General features: G+C 40.3%; 1 protein-coding gene across 7 annotated transcripts; it reads left to right on the top strand.

Moving 5' to 3' along the window:
* Positions 1-865: 865 nt before the first annotated feature.
* Positions 866-19,720, top strand: LOC117548076 (RNA-binding protein 6). Of its 7 annotated transcripts, none has more exons than XM_034219069.1 (23): positions 866-956; positions 3,820-3,881; positions 4,361-5,894; positions 5,987-6,076; positions 6,187-6,256; positions 7,130-7,203; positions 10,328-10,402; positions 11,037-11,328; positions 11,895-12,052; positions 12,170-12,270; positions 12,369-12,438; positions 12,526-12,601; positions 12,706-12,767; positions 12,860-12,980; positions 13,209-13,306; positions 14,368-14,700; positions 16,083-16,238; positions 16,340-16,405; positions 16,531-16,758; positions 16,849-16,923; positions 17,015-17,112; positions 19,036-19,093; positions 19,176-19,720. In XM_034219069.1, the coding sequence occupies exons 2-23, from the start codon at positions 3,841-3,843 to the stop codon at positions 19,269-19,271; spliced, it is 3,972 nt and encodes a 1,323-aa protein (XP_034074960.1). In that variant the 5' UTR covers positions 866-956; positions 3,820-3,840; the 3' UTR covers positions 19,272-19,720. The 7 variants fall into 7 exon arrangements, with proteins under 7 accessions (XP_034074960.1, XP_034074959.1, XP_034074964.1 ...); XM_034219068.1 differs by having other exon boundaries at positions 871-1,000; XM_034219073.1 differs by having other exon boundaries at positions 876-995; positions 12,529-12,601; positions 12,709-12,767.
* Positions 19,721-19,923: the final 203 nt, after the last annotated feature.

Below are 19,923 nucleotides of genomic sequence, written 5' to 3'. Positions count from 1 at the left end.
TTAATCAAAAATGTTCTGTATTCAATTTCAAAGAAGACAACCAATTGATCATGCATGTGAAATATGTACGGTTAAGGTTCAGGGTCCACCAAATTAAAGCCATAGCAAAACTTTTATCTTTGTATGGCTCTCGGGACCAAAATAATAAAAAAACTGAATTGTACATGTTTTTTCACGATATTGTGAAGATTTTTCCAAAGAGGTGTGTTTATTCAAAACTGGAATACTTGGCATATAGACGTATTTTTCAGGCTCGTGTTGGGATAAACTTGTTTTGATGAAAAATGACCATGAACTTGCTGTGCTATTTTTATCAAGGCCTAGCCATGTACCAAACATAGACTGTACACAAATCAATTATAAAAGTGGTTGCATCCAATACAAAAATTGTTATACTTTTAAAATGTGTTAACTGCAATTTGGCCCTTCTTAGTTTTTATTTGTCAGACAGGGGTGCTAGTGGACTAATCGGCGGATAAACAACTCAGTCTGGCGTACATGTACGTCAATCAAGTGGCAAAGGCCATAGTAAGGATGGATGATAGGCTAACTTTAAACAAAAATTAAAAACATTTTTTTTTTTCAATGCCATGCGATCTACCCACACTACCTTTGCAATCGCGATCGCGATCGACGTATTGGGCACCCCTGGTCTACAGATTTGTGTATCTTTCACATTCAACTTGTATATATTTTACTTTTTAGTTCTGTTTTATTTTCCTATTTTGAAATGCTTATATGTCATCTTTGAACATTTTCTATTTTTATTTGTTTTCAAATTATGTGCAATGCCTTGTTTTTCTCAATTTGGGATCAATAAAGTGTGTCTTATTTTAACCGCTGGGGGGCAGCACATCTCACACAGCGTCAGGTTTGCAGATCCAAAGAAGAAGAAAACGGAAGATTCGTCTCGACTGCAGCGACTGAACAATCAGTTCGTGAAGCCAACCTTAACGGTAAATCTCGGAAATATCGATACTAAGCTCAAATAACAAGTAAGGTACGTTTTATAGAGGCAATATCTACCTGATCAAAGTGGCATTTAAATTCAGTACGATTGTCTGTTTGTGAATGGATGCTAACGCAGATAGACCGGTTTCCTAACGTAAGTATTAGCCACGTTAGCTTCGATAGCGTCACCAAGGTAACGATCCTTAACGTTTGTTTTAGCTGTCTTTTGCTCGGTAATTTAATCACAATAGCATTCCCATTTATATACAGAGCTTACCTTAAATACGTGTGTTTACTGTAATTATGATCAATACTCATACCGTTTGTTTATGTTGTGGCGTAGATGTTGGAGGGCCTAGTGATGGCTAGCGGGCCAACATGAGCAATATCACCAGCCTGTGTTACGAGCCACAGCTTTGACGTATGCAGCCATCTTTAGTATCGTCACTGTAGCACCAAAAGAACACACTGGCATACATTTAAACCACAATTTCTTCATGTTTGTTTACAATATGTACTATGTTTATTTAGATTGAAGCATTTATTAACCCGCACTGGTACCTCCACATTTAAATGTGTATATATATGTAACCTTGTTCACATATCTGTATATACATTCACCTGATCAGAATTTTAACTCATGCTATTTTATTTTTTTATTTGCATACTGTTACTAGATGTTTATTCTTATAATCCCTTTGTATATTATTTTTTGTATTCTCTGTTATTATTCTTATTAGGATATAAGTTGTCGTAAACTGTCAAGATCGTAAAGCACTTAACACTAGAACCGCCAACGGGTACATTTTACCCGCGGCTGTTTTTTGATTGTATGTAACTTGTTTTCAATAACATATTAAAGTCTCCCAGTCCGTGACTTTTCCTGAAAGTGTGTTATGTAGCACCCTATGTTGTTAAAGGAATGCTCCACTCATTAGATAATTAATCAAAACTTCAGTATTTAGTGAAACATTATGTTTAAACCATACCCTGAAGAAATCAGCGATTTTCCCCGGTAAATAATGATTTTATAACTCTTTTTTATCAAAACCTGTATATTCCGTCAGGCCGCTGCCATTTTGCCCATTTTCAGTAGTCACGTGATGGTCGTGACGTCATCCATGCGTTCACTTTGTAAACACACGAAAACTTGGCGAAGTTTTGAGCAATATGAAGAGATTGGAAGGGGGAATTCAGCCATACAGGTTCGAGCCTACTTAGTACTACTTAGTAGATACAATGATTTTGATTACTAGATATGTATGCATGTAGTACCACCCTTGCTAGCGATTTCCTCTCTAGTTTAGCATACTCAGCCTCGTTGTCCCTGGCCCTAGAACCACGATTTTATGGGGCCGGAAAAACTGGGGGGAAATACCCACTAGCCGGTACTACGCTATATGGAAAGGCCACCAAAAACTGGTCTGGCCTGGACGATAAAGGACGTTTAAACGGGGCTACCCGCTGCAATGGAAATGCGCTATAACATACCTTATTCTTACTCCGAGCACTACTTCTGGTCCTCCGTCGCTTCACACTTGCAGAGGGCGATTTCTCAACTGGCCGAACTGGTGTCCTGGTCGGTGATGACACCAGAAAGACCGATGGTACTGCATCTCCATTAAGTAATGGTTGTTCAATAAATCCCATGTTATGTTTTATCATACTCATAGTAGTCGTCCGGAAACTTGAAATGTTCGCTGCATACATGCGCCTGTGGATCTTTCGGTTCGGGCCGGCCACATTTCGCTAGCCACTGCCTCCGAACGTACTTCCTACGCTTACCTTTTGGCAACAGATAGAACCGAGCATTCCGTGGATTGTTCCTATCAGAATTGTGGCAATGTTTCGCGATACAATGAGGCATATTTGAAGAGAGTAACTACAGTAAATAACATGAACATCAACGTGTCCTCGAAACCAAACGCATGGTTTACGTCACGTCCGGTAAAATGGCGCCGCCCGCAGTGTTGATGTTATTTCGCTAATTAATCAGTTTAAAATCACTGATAATGTCATCGGATAAAAAAAAAAAAAAAGAGAGACTGGCAGAGACTGGTCTGTTTTATCGGATGATAATTATTTAAAAATGAGTGTCATGAGCATACCATTCCTTTAACAATTGTCAATATGAAGTCAGATTGAAAAAATCGCCCAAAAAATTGCCATTTATACCCAACAGACTTCATGATAGCAGGATCAACGTCGTATGCATCACACGCGAAGTGGTCAGAACACAACTTGCTCCATTTTGTCGGTTGCCATCCAACACGATTCACTAAAAAAATCAATTTTTTGCGGATGATTTGGTCTTTGGGAAATGCATGTAAAACTCTCCCAGATCCCGCACCGTTCGTACAACAAAAAGCTCAACAATAACCCATGTTAATTCAGTTTTCTTTTCGAAAAACATGTGACCGAGACTGCCGAGTCGGGATATTTGGTCCAGAGACTGTTTGGCCACTATTACGTCACGCGCGCGGAGGCTGCTGGGAATTACATGTCAGAAATTCAGACGGCTTTGGGTCGAGTTTTGGATCAATAAAAAGCTTTTTTTTGGGTGTATTATCTCGATTTAAATAAAATAAAAAATACAGGCAGTCTTAAAAACAACATTTCTATAAAAATGTAGCATATTTGGAAGCTTTGCATTTGATATTTAAAGCAAATGTGTGATTTGTCATAGTGGGCTATATACCTTTTTTATATTAGAACTTAATGCTGCCATATGCTCAAATATTTTGACGCTCGTCTAATTTTGGGTTGTACTTTGAAAGTCCATTTATTGGTTGTATTATGATTGATATACCTGCCACGAACAAGTCAAAAGTAGTGTTTGTATTCATTTACCTCCAACTTTGCTTCCAGATAAGACACTGACTTACAAACATGTGGAACGGACCAGGACCAAGGGGAGGACCACCCTTTCGGTAAATATGCATCATTTAGATATAGGCATTGATTTAAAACAAATTGCTATTAATACATAACTGTCTAGTAACAGATTTTTGCATTTGCCTCTAATAATGTTTTCTAGGGATGGGCAATGTGGGTTAAAAACAGGTTACCACAGTTGAAGTAATATTCACATGTTATATGATGTTATGATTTAGTACATTTTCTGGGAATCCTAATGTTTAAACTGTTTTCACACTTGATGCATTTGATGGTTACTTTCTTTTTCTTTTCTTTTTTTAAATAAAAAACACTGAAAATAGAAACATTTATAAGGCTCATTATTACCGTATTGTCCTCCCCTTCTTTAAGCCTTTTCATGCTGATTGGATCAGCAACTATAAAAATAAACGTTCATATCTTCCGTCTCCATATTGTTTTGTTATAAGCTTTATTTTTTGGTTGTGTTCCATAAAAAAAAAATCATCCTAATGTGTTGATGTATATATTGCAGCGGTGATCAACGTGGAGAAATGTTTGGTGGCAGAGATCGTCCCATGCCTGATTATAGAAGTAGAGATGCGATGAACATGGATCAAATGGGCCCAAGACCTCTAGATATGCCACACATGGATATGAGAAGGATGGATGGGCCACACATGAGGGGGCATGACATCGACCCACGTGATATGCGAGGTAGAGAGCAAAACAGAGATTTTGGTGGACCTGGAGAAGATCCAGACTTCAGTGTACAAAGGCAATATGACATTTCTATCAGAGACAAACTGATGAATGCTTCTGGTTTCCCGGGACAAGGCAGAAACTCAGACATGGAAGGGAGGGGTATGCCACCACAGGAACCAAATAACAGATTTATGGACATGAGAGACAGAGAATCTTTTAAATATGACATGCCACCCTTCAACAATCCTAATATAGATAGAAGAAGAGGGTTTCCCATGGAGCGGAATGAAGGATTTAGGGACATGCGTGAAAGGCCCCCAAAAGGCGATGAAGGCAACGATGGTTATGATATGGACTTACCGCCACATGAAAGGAGAATGATGGACACTGACAGAAGAGAGGGGCCCCCTTTCAATCCAAGAGGCGGATTTGATTCTGATATGGATTTCAGAAATCGTTCAGGTCCATCAGGTGAATTTAGAGGTAGGGATCGATCTCCCTTAAGATTTGGAAACCGCAATGTCCCTCCAGTGGACAGGGCAAGACCAGACATGCCTTCAGATATTGCTGGACCTCCAAGATCAAAGTTTATAGGTGCAGACGCACCCAGGGAGAGAGAGTTCCCAGAATCAAGTGGCAGCCCCCTAATGGACTATCGAAGTGGTGAAGAGATGACTCTTGCAGAGGAATGGAAGAATCGTCGAAAGGAGAAGATTCCCCCTTCAGAAATGGGTAAAGGTATGGGTGGTGTCCCCGGACCTAGCTTCCCTGTAGGATTTGGCAGAGATGTAAATGTCAGAGATCCACCACCATTTCAGGAAAGGGATAGGCCACCTGTTGAATTCCCGGGGAAAGGGGTCGGCTTTCCTCGTGTTGACCACTTTCCTGGTATGAATCTACCATCAACTGCCAGCAAAGCTCCACATGTTGCTCCACATGTTCATCCATCCCCGGAAATAAGTCCCCATACTGGCCCTCTTGGGAGAGAAAATGAGAGCAAACATTGGCTCGGAGAAAGAAACCCGAAGCATAGTCAGAATAAATCAATTCGTGATGAAAGGCTTCCTTACCATCAAGAGAAGAATCAGCATTCACATTTGATACAGGAGCCAGGTGATTGTTTTAAAGGGATGAAAGATATCCCACAAAATCAAGGACATGTCAGGGGTCAGATGGGAGAAGAACATGATTTTCAAGGCAGCAGCACTGTACAAGCAAAAGACCAAGACTACAGGGACATCGATTACAGAACAGGCCCCGGGAGGTCTTTTGACTACAAACATGAAGCACTTCCAGCACCAGAGAAACTTCTCAAAGAGTCTAAACCAATCGCAACTGCCAAGTTTAGTGAGTCCGGTTCTCAGGTAAGTTTTTATTTTATTTTTGTGTTTATAAATAATATGCAATATAATTCTACGTTTCCTAACCCAAATCTAAATAAAATGTTCTCTGAAAGGATCAAGATTACAGGAATGCATCAGTGGAAGACAAAGTTTCCAACACAATATCTATAATTGGGATTCCAAAGACTGCCACTATGGAGCAGGTAATAATAATACAGAAAAGCATCTTGACTTTATGGTTACTAGATTTTGTCTTAGTTTGCATAGAAAGCCATGGCCAAACTCAAATCTATTTGACACTTTTGTTTTGCAGATTCTTGGTGCCTTTGCAGTCCGTGATGGTGTGCCAATGCAGGGGATGAAAATCAAAAATGTTGTGCCAGGTAAGAAACAAGTTTCTTTCTGTAGCTGTTTGGGGCAATCGATCGCTAACATGTCCCTCGATTTTTCGCTTTTACGACATTCGAAACTACGCATTCTTTCTTTTTTACATTGTTGGTTGCTTTTGTTGTTGGTGGTCTATGTGAATTCGCTCATTAAAGAAGGAAGGGGGGTTTTGTTATGCCACCCTTTTTTTATGTGTGAGACATCGGGTCATTGTGACAATGAGAGGAGTTACCGAGGATCAATATTAAGTCTTTTGGAGAATATTGGTCACAAACGATCTGTGACAAGTGATTCACTGAACGTGTCACTCTGACACTCTTCTCTAGGTACTGAACATAAGAATGTCAACAAACTTGAATTGGAGTCTGCCTTGTTAGTGCTTCCTCATCCTGCCGATCTTAACACTTACTTTAAAGTGTTTTCCACAGTGGATCTCTGTAGACATGGTTATCGATGGCAAGCATCATTATTATGTCTCAAAAGCTTTTCATACTACACCAAAATGTCCGTCACAGGAGGGTTTTTTTTATCTGATAAACATGACTGGTAAATGTTCTGTCTCCACGGTGCAAACCACACAGTTGTTCACTGCCACTGGTTTGGAATATCTGCCAGGAAAGGCTTTGATAAAGCCAAGCTATAACAGACAGAGTCTGATAGGTCATCAGTCATCAGAAGACTGAATAGAAAAAGCAATAACAAAATGTGTGTTTTCCTGAAAAGGTATGTGTGTAGGTAAAACTGTCAAAGATTCGCTCACATTGATCTCGATGTATTCACGAACTGCTGTCTTCTATGTTTTAGTGGGTGACTGTCATTACTGGAATTGACTAACAAAAACCCATCTGTATTTCAAATGCTGTCCCCAGGTTACAGCTACGATACGGCCTATGTGGAGTTTTTAAACCTCGAGGATGCAGTCCACTTCATGGAGTCCAACAAGGTGGCCCATCCTCGTCACACTACGAAGGCCGTCTCTCCCATCAGGATTATGAGGGGTTGAGAGGGGATTTAGTAGATGGGGGAGGGGGAGAACCTGGGAATTGGTTGCTTTTCCTCTATAATGTCAGTTGTTGACATTTCTAGAAGCTAATATATGAAACTGCAACAGATGAGCCTAGCTTTGCATAAATTATCATTACTTTCTAGTACTTCAGGTTACTTGTTAAGCACTTGAATGCTTTAGAAAACATACTTTAACTTTGTATCTTCTAACACAAACATGTTAATATTTCCTGCTAGTGCTAAATCTTTATATTTTAACCCCAAACTTCTTTAGCCTGGAATAGATTTAAGCAGATAATACAGATGTTTGGTGGAAAATCAGTTTTTCCAATCTGTTCCTAAACTTTTAAGATTTGGTTTTACAAATATGAGAAGACACGATGTTGATAATGAAGGTACTTCATAAAGCCCCCATGTCATGTTTTGCGATTTTGCTTTTGTAGCAAAAAGGATTGACGGAAATGTAATGCGGCACTTTTGCGTTGCGTGACCTTCAAAGTAGTTTCTTTTGAGGAAGCTGTCGACGTTCAGACAGTCTGCCCTAAAACAAGCAAGGGGCTGGTTGTTTGTTGGGCCAGTATTTTGTCTTTACTGTCCATGTGAACATTAGAAATAGTGTGTTGCCTACCAAAGTAATCGACCAACAATGTGTATTTAACTGAGTGGCCCAGCTCTTTTCCGGAGGATGTTGCATTGTGATCAGGTAGAGGTTTATCTTGGTTTTACTTTTTGTAGTTTCTCAAATGGCCACTTGAGGCTGGCTAAGTCAATCTCTATCTTCTTTAGCTTAGGTCTCCTTTTCATGTGAGTGGTTTTGTAGAACTCACACATTTAAGGCTTAAAGTCACGCATAACGAAGGGTTGGGCAGCTTTTAATGACAGTTAAGTGCTGTCACAGGTGGCTTGGTGCTAGCTGCCTACTCTGCCTGTGCAGAACTCAGATCCTCTGACAATCCACAGGTTTGACTTTTTTAGTTTTAGCCGAGAGTTAGGCAAAATCAACACTGCCCAGATGGCAACGACTGAAGCCACCCTTTTTGAACCTCACAACAGCTTTACAGAAAGATATGGCTTCAGGAAGACTGGGTCAATGTTTCATGCGATCTACTTTTGTTCATTTTTATATCACGGAAGCTGGGTTGGCTTCCTTACCATGTTGACAGACTGGCATCATCATCATTCAAAGATTGTGGAGGGTTCTGTTTTTCACGCAGTACGAGAGTCGATCTAAAAACCACCTTATTAGTGAGAACACAGTGCACATTTTGTAAGTTTATTCATAATAGAAATGACTATTTTTGAGATTTACAATCCTTCTTAAAGAGGAATATTTCTTGTTAGGAGTTTTAGGGCAATGTAGTGATAAAAATGTTGGTAAAATGATTGGGTTTTCTTTTAGCTATGCTGTCATTGACTGACAATTGTGGGATGGTCCGTTAGTTGGATTGCATTGACATTTTGTATGAAAATCGGGGTCCCCAGAGGAAGCAGCCAACATGATTTTGTTGATCCCCTGACTGGTGCTATTATAAGGTTGACATTTTGGGTTTATTAGTGAAATGTCTCTACAATTATTGGATGGATACTCTTACTATTTGGGACGGATATTCATTGTGTCCAGGGGACGACTCCTGACTACTTTGGTTATTCGTTGGAGTTATCTGGTGAAGTATCTTTACGACTTCTTGATTGCTTGAAAAGCCTTTATAAAGATATTCATGGTTCCCAGATGATGAATTCAAATAACTTTGGTGATCCCCTGACTTTTCATCTAGCGCAATCAAGTCAACTTTTCAATTTATGTAATACGTGGTTTATCTATTTAACTATCCAGTCTCGCAAAACCACTGGGGGGCCTGCAGTCTTTCTTTTGAGTGTCCTGCCAGTTCAGACAACATTTCTTTCACCAGTTCGAGGCAATTTTGGTCATCTGTGACTTTCCAGAGAAGTGCATGTCCTCTTCTTTGTATTCTCTTGAACTCATTGTTGGTGAACTTTGGCCATCAGGACTTCTTCTTTCTTTCAACACTGGCAGGGCTTGATGCCCCTCAGGGTAATGAAGATGAGTAGAATTATTGCTGAAATGTACAGCAGTTTATCGTTTGGCTTTGCCATTGGGTCGCTTTTGGCAGATATTTTGCAGCTTGTGAAGTAATTTGTAAACACAAGGTGATGTACTGTAGGTGGTTGTAAGGTCAGTTACTTGAATATCAAAGATTCAAATGGCCACCTATACGTTGTCACGAGTGGTAACGCTTTGTGCTTTATGGTATGGCTTAATGTCTGGTTTGAATGGTTATTCCAGTTTTGTGCAAATGAGGTGCTCTCTGGAAGTAATCACTGTGAATATAAATACAGCGTTGAGTTTTACTCATCACATATGGATGTTCAACACAGTACTACCAAATTTCAGAGTACATTTCGATCTGCAATGAGCTTCCCTCTAGACAGCAACACTCTAGTCTTGGAAATAGTGTTTTTATTATGACACAATTACAATACTTAACCTACTGAAAGCATGGTTCTCATTTTGCACTAATAATTCTGTTTTTATTTGGATTATAATGTGGACAACCATCAGCACATGCACATTTCTTTTTTTTTTATGCTAAACATTAAATGGTTCTTTTAAAGTCTGCTTTTGTTTGTATATATTGTGGTAGTAAACTACATATCTTTGGGTTTTGGTTGTACAAACAAAGCAATTTGAAGATGGCCCAAAGGAATTATGATGGTCACTTTTTAACTTTTTTGTCTGATGCCGTTTTAAACAATAAGCCCTTTTTTTTTGTTGAGAATATTCAGTATATGAGCATAAATAATTTAGCTGCAGCTCTAATTTGTAGTTCACTTTTCAAAATAGTTTGAGGGCATATTGCTTGTGTGAAGCATGATCTTCGTTCTGGGCTAGTCTCACCACCATAAGTGTTCGCCCGTTTTATCTTCAGCAGTGAAGAGGAAGGCTAAACCTGCCACAGTGCATGTTGGGTGTCATTGGTATTATTTAAGATATCCCCATGAGATATGATGCTGATTGATCATTTCTGTTCTTCTTCTTACAGGGATCCCTAAAGGTTGGCAGTAGAACAACATCCATGAAGTTCATTCAGCCAGAAGAGTGTGAAAGAAGTGTTCATGTGAGTGCAGAAAGAAAATGATTGTCTTTTATTTTTTCTGTAGTTTATTACATACTCTAAAAAAATAAATACTGGATCCGCGAGCTGCATGAGATACTGACGGGCGGAGAGAGCGCTCCGTTTATTATTCCCGTGTTATTATTCCCGTGTTATTATTCCCGTGTTATTATTCCTGTGTTATTATAAATTCCTGTACACTTTTGAATAATGTAGTTAAGCTACTATAATCAGTTTAATATCGAATCATATCAGTTTGTTTTAAAGCTCAATAAATAACAAAGAAGACCTTTGACCGGCACTTTTCTCATTTTGTCCGGAAGATTTAAACTTTAACGGACAAAAAAAAATTCTAACGGGAACTCTGGGCACAACAACTATGAAAAGTCACCCGAATGTGGTAAGTAGTAGCTTAGCTTAGTTGTTGTCCAGTTGCCATGATGAAGCTGCTTTATCCGCAGTTTAAACGGTAACGTTACACATGATAAAAACGTGCACGTGCGCGCCGAATATTCGCTGCTGATTAATACCGAATATCCGGAGCCCGAAAAATGGTATTCGGGAGAGCCCTACTTTGCAGCCATTTTTACTTCACAGTTTAAAAATAACGTGTCCCTTCTTTCTGTCTGTCTATTAGGAATCAGATCACAAAGTACCTCAACTCCAGGAGCCCCAGTTGCCCAGACCAGATCAGCCTTTAGAGGAGTTGAAGACCAACCTAAACGGGTCCCAACCAAAAGGCCCTATTGAACCATTGTCCCTTACCCAGTGGCAGCGTAGCTCTGACCTGACACCTGAGGCCTGGCAGCAGCAGGTGGACCAACTGCTCCAACAGCAGGAAACAGAGCAGCAGGCGGAGTCTTGGGGCAACCGCAACCTCCCCCATCACAGTTCACACCACCCTGAGTCTGTCTTTAAGGACAGCAAAAGTAAGTTGACTCAAACTCAAACTTGTTGATGAACATTAGCTTTGGAGCTTGTTTTTTGTTTGTTTTTTGATCAAATTTGTATTGAGATTAATACACACCATGTACAACCAAAAGCACAACATGTTTTCTTTTTTAAAATAACTAAAAGTACATTTGACAACAGCAATTACTTACAAAATATACAAAATGCAGAATACATATGTAAGCTAACAATAATACAGACAAATACAAATAAAATAAACCCTCCCTCCCAGACACACACATACACACACACACACAGCGCTATCAGACAGGAGTGTATACCATCACACACACACATACACACACACACACACACACACAGTGCTCTCAGACGAGTGTATACACACACACACACACACACACACAGGGAAACGCATAGGTCGCAATTTGAAAGGCTGTGGATTAGGGGAAGGGAGAAATACTTCTAAAAGATCTTTGAAGGAATCAACTGCAGAGCTCCAATTGTTTAGCTATGGAGCTTGTTTTGTTCTTTTGTTATTCATGACCAAGTCGGATAAACAACACTCTCTTGTGTCTCTTTACAGCCATGATAATAAAAAATGTGAAGCCCACGACCACAGTGGAGACCATCTTGAAGGCCTTGGATCCCTTTGCCTATCTGGATGAAAGAAATGTTCGCCTAGTCAAAGCCAAGCCACCAGGATCCAAGTGCTTCTGCTTTGTTGACATGGACTCCCATGAGGTACCCTTTTTAAAATATGAATGCTTACAGTTTGCTGTTTATTAACTTAATGTTCTATCAAAGTTGACTCTTTCCCTATCATTTTCCAGCACTTACCTTTTGTCTCTCCTCTTGTAGCAAGTGACACGTCTGGTGGAGCTCCTCACCAAACCCAGACCCCTTTATGTTGATGGAGTCAGAGTTTATGCTGAGGTTGCAAAACCTCTGAAGAACCAAAAGTAAGTCGTCATTCTGTGTTTCTTAATTATCTGCTATATCTTGTAGAGAATTCCCACCTCAATTGTTTCTGATTATTTGTCTTTGTGTCTTTTTTCAGCTTCAAGAGAGAATTTGACAAACCAAACGGTTCCATCCTTGGGTTTCCACCGGATCCCAGCATGATGGGGGTAAGATGTTGCCTTGATTGTTTCGTTTTTAAAAGTGAATAAAAACAAGAGGATGACCTGTGATGTATTTTTCCCTTGGGACTTCAGCAGCAGCATTTCCCACCCCCTCCACAGTTCTTGCAACCTCTGCTGCCACCTGCTGCTGCCGCCGCTGGATTGCAAGGTGGGGATCAGGCACATAATATTGGCATCTTGTTCCCTGAGACCTGTTTATAATCACTAAACCTACACATCAAACATTCCTAAATATCGTCATGTTTTTGTCAGCAGGTGATATTACGACTAGCATCACCAATACCGCTCCGTCATCAGACGTCAGCATTGTACAGGTAGGTTACATATCAAAAAGTGAAGCCCATAAGATTATTCAGAGTAGAGCCGTACTTCTAACTAACTGTACATCTCTCTTTTTGCTTTGTAGGGAGCTGGCTATCGTGAGACTCTAGCAATCGATCCAGCATACCAGGTTAGCGGACCTGTTGTCCCCACAGAATCAGCTGGGATGCCTGTCGCCGCAGACGGATCACAGGCCTACGTCTACGGTAAGAAATATATCAAGCATTTATATTCAAACAAGTGTTAATCATCTTCTTTTGTAGCTGCATTCAATGTGATATTTTAGCAAAGTAGGATCTCCACATAAAATATTTCGAATGACAGTGAAAAAGAAATGTTACAGAACTTTGTCTTGACAATTGTACATTGCAAAAGTGTCTGCAATATGAATACATGTAAATTAAGTGGTATATCCATTTGTCCAAATCTTCTAGGCTCTGAGATTCCAGACATGACCAACTACTTGTACGATTCCACATCGGGCTTCTACTACGATCCTGAGACCACGCTGTACTACGACCCCAACTCTAGGGTGAGACACAGGACAACACTGATCAGTGCTCGCTCTGGACTATGACTGGGGGGACGATTAGGAAAAACTCTGTTGGTGATGTTCTTTCAGGGTGGCCGCGGGGTCTTACAAAGTATTAAAAGTTAATAAATCAATTTAGAGAAAATTAAGGCTATTAAAAAGTATTAAACGGCATTTTCCAAGGTATTACATTTTGTAGCTTGTTTTCAATAAGTATATAAATTGTCCAAAGAGGTTGTATTCTAAAGTGTGCCTGAATGTAATCATTGCGTAGGTGTGTAGTGTGATTCTTTGTAGTTTATTTACGGCATCCCGTTGGATTTGACGTGCACGCTCACTGCTTGATAGTGCGCGAAGGCCTGCTTACGCCGGTTGTTAAGCAACATCGTTATGGGGAAATGCAAGTTTGCGTCCAAATGGTTGGAAGATAAGGAGGAAGGACAATCAATACTGTAGTAAATGTGAGGTAAAGTGTGTCGCCAATGTAACCGGTTAAAACTGGAAGTGGCGATGAGGTCTTAAAATGTATGGAAAGGGTCTTAAAAGGTACATGCATAGCTGCAGTCAGTAACCTACAAGAGAATATGAAATGTATTACTGATGCACATCTACCCTGAAGAAACTGTCTCCACTAACAAGCACATGTCTTGAAAATGTAACGCACAAACTCTTGTAAAGCACTTTGAATTGCCTTGTGTTGAAAAGTGCTATATAAATAAACTTGCCTTGCCTTGCACTGTAAAATGTGGAGATCTCATTTAAATCCGCAGACTGAGCTAACAATAGAATCTCACGAGGACAAAGATACCAAAGAGAAACTAGGTCTTCAGCTTTGTCACTTGCTCATAATCTAGAGGAGAGAAATGTCTACGTAAGAAACCTAACCTCATACAGTGGCCCTTACATTATAATAATAGTGTTTAAATCAATTCCTAAAATAGTACACAGACTGCAGTTGAAGCTACATGTGCACTACTAAGTCAGCCTTTATTCAACATAAATGTGTCTGAAATGATTGGTTTTGTCATTAAATTGTTATTTTCGAATTGTTTTGTGCACAGTATTTCTACAACGCTATATCCCAAGAGTACTTGTACTGGGATGCTGCATCAAAGTCCTACATCCCAGTCCCAGGAGGGAACCCTGCAGCCATAGCGCCGTTGCCCATGACCGCTGAAGACCAGGCCATTCTTTCCAACCCAGCAGCAGATGCTCCTCTGGAGATGAAGAAATCCTTGACTCCTAATCCAGAAGACTCTGCGGCATTAGTTCCCTCTACTGATGACGGCTGTGCGCTGGACCCTGTCCCCACTTCCTCTGCAACTCCTGAGAAGAAAGATGATGATGACTCTAAAAAGGACAACGACAAGCCAAGAAGCATCGCCGCTGTCAAGGTAGCACTTCAGTTACAATACCCAGGGCTCGACATTATAAATGGCCCGCTGGCCCGGAAGCACTATTTAGACACCCCGGGCCAGCATAACGTACTTTCCACTTGCCCGCTCGGGCCACTAAAAATATTGTTTGAAAAAAATGTTTTCTGTGGTATTGGTATTTTGACTAGCAATTTTGTTAAATTGTTTCGTTTATTAAAGCTACAATATAGTGTTTCGTGAGTCGCTTGTAGTTGTTGGGTGAAAAGCAAACGGCTGTTTGCTGCGGAGCGCAGCGCGAGCAGGCTCCCGTGAGCGGGAGCGCGCTCCTTCACTACAGACTATCGCGCCACCTAACCATTCGCCAAAATGTTTTTAATACCAGCGGTAACCGGCCAAGCGCCGAGCAAAAAACAATCTTCAAATAAAAGAAAGTCTCCGGAGGAGTTAAAGGAGAGTGACAGGGAGCATGATAAGAAGAGGGAGAGAAAGTTTCAGCTTGATCGATGGAGTTGGCTTCTATAGAGTGGTGCAGTGACGCGTCCTAAAACCCTTTTATAATCTATCGATTAGATTTATGATTCGAAAATTATAAAAGTAGGGTAGACATGTGGAGATTATCCGGCTGAACAAAACGTGCATTTATCAAACAGGTTTGTTTTCCACAGACCTTATTTCCAGCTATTTTCCAAAACCCTGTGGAGAAATCCCATTGCTTTTCGTCGAGGGAACCAGCAGCTTACTTCCTGGTTTTAGGATGCGTCACTGCACCTCTCAATATGATGCCAATATAAACAAGGTCTTCTGTCGGCTCTGTACATCAATGCCGACCTATGCTGACACGTAAGTGAAGAGTAGACAATATAAAGGTATTGGCGAAATGTCCCAGCAGTTTAGGATAATGAAGGATCTAATCTATAGCCATTACATTTCTAACTCCTAATGACAGGAAGATCAGAAAGTACATTATACAAATAATAATACTCATAATAGCAGACATTTTTTAACAATGACCACAATATCATTATTTTAATAAACCAAATATGAACAAAATAAGGAAGAACTGATGATTCAAATGTTGTAGTAATGTAGTTAGTGCATAAATTATTATTGCAACAAATGTGTTAATTTTCTTCATTATTAGTCGATTGTTTTTGGACGAATGCTCCGGGCCAGTGGTTACAATGGTGGGGCCAGTGATAATACAATTCCACCGGCCCGGAGGGCCAGTGGCTTTTTACCCTTAATGTCTACCCCTGATACCACTGTACACTGGTCGAATGTACTTATTGTAAGTCGCTTTGGATAAAAGCGTCAGCTAAATGTAATGTAATGTAATGTACACAGTATGAAAAACACATGTGTAAAGGGAACACGGTTAAGACATGTGTTGCTGTTTGCAGATCATGAAAGATATGGAGCGCTGGGCAAAGATCCAGAATCGTCAAAAGGAGACGACAGTCCGTTGTGCATCGCCGCTGCTGCTGAGTTTCAGAGGAGACGATGATAGGAGGCCCTCCAAGACGGCTGACGCTGGTTTTGCTATCTTCGAGAGGAAGGTTAGAGACTCTCCTCACACAACCACTTCCATCATGTGCATCAATGTTGATATTAGAATATTTGTTTTCATTATACCCAAATGTTTTGTCTACATCCGCAGATATCGGGTCCAGATGATCTTTTTAAGAAACCGATGGCTCCTCTTAAGAAAGATGAAAAGTCAAAGGTAGGAAACTTCCTTCAGCGGATATAACCCCTACTTCGTGTCTGATTCACTCTGTTAACCTCCTTCAGAGTAAAAAGTAGATTATTTTTTCTTACATAATTGAGTAATTGTGTTTTCTCCCCCAGCGTTCTATGGGCTCTCTGAGTATGCTGGCATCAGACTATGCGGCTGGAAGTGATGAAGAGGTAGAAGAAGATAGGGAAGACGCAGCCAGAAACAGTCAGGGCGGCCCGTCTGAAGACAAGGACAGCAAGCTGACAGACTGGAAGAAGATGGCCTGCCTGCTGTGTAGGAGACAGTTCCCCAACAAGGACGCTCTGATCCGCCACCAGCAGCTCTCGGACCTGCACAAAGTACTACAAGTTTACCTCTCTATGAACAGTAGTTGACAGTCTCTCTATATACAGACAAAGCCTCTAATACTGCATGTATTCTCTCAACAGCAAAACATGGAGATCCACCTTAAGATCAAGAGGTCCAAGAAGGAGCTGGAGGCACTGGAGAACCAGGAGAAAGAAGTAGGTGGAAATAAAGGGGTGAACATGTGCTCAGGAGAGCTTGAAGTGCATGGTTGGGTTGAATACTAAAGGTGGATTGTGTCATTCACAGCTAACTACAAAAGAACCCTCCAGGTCACCAGAGCCGAAGAAAAGGAAACAACACCACCAACAGATGCAGCATCATAACTCCTGGGCTGGAGGCTCAAGGTATGTGTCTGAACTAGGGCTGCACGATTTGGGGAAATAATCTAATTGCGATTTTTCTGATTGCGATTTAGATTTGCGATATTTGTTTTTAAGAGACCCAACGGAGGTTTATTGTAAAATGCGGCCATATCTCCGGCTAGGAAGGTTGTATCAATGTGCTCCCGTCTCTAGCACCCCCTCAGCCCGAGCTACGAGTGAAATAACTAAACTTACATGAAACTTCCGTTGGGTTGCTTTAAAGTCAAGCTTCAGTTTAAGATTCACCCTGTAATACAGGGGTGCGGAACCTCCGGCCCCCGGGCCGTATACGGCCCGGGGGCCATTTGATGCGGCCCTCGAGGTAATTTATAAACACACGCAAAAAATTAAAGAAATCTAGACCGCAAAATAAATAAACAAGAGAGTGCCTGTTTTTCCTGGCCGAGGTCAGGGTCCTTGAACACAACACAAGCCTAACGTGTCATCACGTGGTATATGTCTCGTCTGACAGGGGTGCAGTTCTGACGGAGAGCACCAGAACGCCGCTCCGCTCCGGCACTTCCAAAAATTGCAGTACCCATAAGGAGCCGTACACATGCTGCAGTTTTTGCGTGGCTGTGTCTTTAGTTGTAAACCCAGTGGCGATCTGTCATACTGATCATACAGTCAATAACTTTGTTGTTATTAGCATCTGGTTAGCTAGCTATGCTAACGAATATAAGAAGCTTTTTCTACAACCACATCTTTATATGATCATTATAGTTATAAAAAAAACAAGAGAATAAAGGAAAAACTGGTATACAATACTATATGACAGTAAAAAAAGAGTTGTTAAATAAACAAGAATACAGTTTAAAAGGGGAGTGATTTGTAAAATATCCATAAAGAAAAAGAAAATCTGATTACAGTTCTAATGTTGCTCTCACACCAGATTCATGCTTTTAACTTCAACATTTAAAAATATATATTCCCGGGGGAGCATGCCCCCTAGAGGAGGTTAGGTCCCCCCCCACACACACTTAAATCATGTTCACATGGATAGGAAACTAAATACATTTGCACACATCTTGTGTCCATATCTTTCTGTTTTGGTGGTCATGCCACAACCGTGCACATGGTTTATGTTTATTAAAGATCCCCATTAGCTTTTGCTCTTGACAAAAGCTACTCTTCCTGGGGTCCGACACTTAAAACAATAATACAACAACATTCAAGACATAATTCCTGACATCACCAATATCATCAACAATTTCCAACATCATCAACAATCTCATCCACTTTCAATATCAATCTCAGTCTCAGCCAAGGATGGTACATGGTAAGAGTCATAGTAAGATGTCTGGATTAAGAGGTTGCTTTTTCTTTGCACAGCATGAAAGAAAGGCGAAATGAATGGGCTGTGATTTTAGTATTTTTAAGCAAAGGTCAATAATTTGTACGGCCCTCGGAGGATGTTGTAAAAATTGAAATGGCCCTTGAGAGGAAAATGACCCCTGCTGTAATAGATGTAAAACATGTGATGGAGCATTGCTAACTTGACTCAGACGGTTTGTTTCACCAAGCCATCTAGGAAAGCTCCATTGGAAGCCATTTGGAAAAGTATTTCAAAAATACTTGGCAGGTGATTGGATCAATCTCAATATCACCTTCTATCATGGGCCACTTCTGATTGGTTAATAATGACTGGTAAATGTGGAGCACAGCACTTCTGATTGGTGTGGATGACTGACACACAAAAAGAAAAGAAAACTAAAATAAATCGCAGGCTTTGCGATTTGATAATTGCATCATTTGATAATTGCATCATTTAAAATCGCGATTTCGATTTAAAATCGATTAATCGTTCAGCCCTAGTCTGAACTGACCTCTCACTGAAATGGGAAAGCATTTAGGTTATTTAGATTAGTGACACATCTGTCTTAACCATTTGTTCTCTATGCGTAGGGATATTCATAAAGTCAGCGAGAGACCTGGTCTTGGTCTTGGATCTGAACCTGCCCCGGTAAGTTTGCAGCTATTTTTCTCTGCAAAATGTGGTGTTTGTTGTTGGTTTGTTAAAACCTCTATTGTGCATTTCTCTCCAGCCACGAAAAAAGAAAGACCCTGTGGTTTGGGACCATGCCACCTACAAACAAGCGGTTCGCAAGGCCATGTTTGCACGGTTTAAGGAACTCGAGTGATCTCATCTGAACTCATCCTCAATTTGATATGTGATTTGTTAATATGACACCCTACCCACCTAAGCATAAGAAGGCCTCTGAAGTTTCTCTGCCTTGGACATTATTAAACTACAGAACCACCGTTTTCTACAATGTATTAAGATGAAAATGATGTTTCAAAATTAAATGACAAGGCTAATGTGGAGCTTAAACAACTGATACTTCTCATCCTTAACAATGGATGTTGTATAGAAAATGTGAATCATGCTGTTTAACTATTTTTGCCCATGTTTTATGTGTGGCCTGTGTAGAATTATGACATTTGTCAATGTCATTTCTTTCGTTTTTTTATGATACTGTCACACTGGCCACAATTACATTTTGTTTTAAACTTGAGCAAATATTTCCTTTTCATGGGTCGAATTTTCAAATGTATGTACACATGTTTAAGTAAAAAATATGATGAAGTAGCCTTTTCTGCATTTGAAGTTTTTGTTCAGTGTTCTGTGTACATCTCATGTCCACTAGGTGGCAGCAAGACACTCAAGATGTTTTGTCTTGTATTAATGTGACATGTCCAAGAAAGAATGCTGTAACACATCATCAGGTTTACTATTTATCAGTTTTTACAAAGTCTGACAAAACCAGGTGATAACATTGAAGTGCAAGTATA

This window comes from Gymnodraco acuticeps, unplaced genomic scaffold (assembly GCF_902827175.1).
Source record: "Gymnodraco acuticeps unplaced genomic scaffold, fGymAcu1.1, whole genome shotgun sequence".
Taxonomy (NCBI): Eukaryota; Metazoa; Chordata; class Actinopteri; order Perciformes; family Bathydraconidae; genus Gymnodraco; species Gymnodraco acuticeps.
Note: the sequence above shows the minus strand (reverse complement) of the source record. Positions and strands in the feature narration are given on the sequence as shown.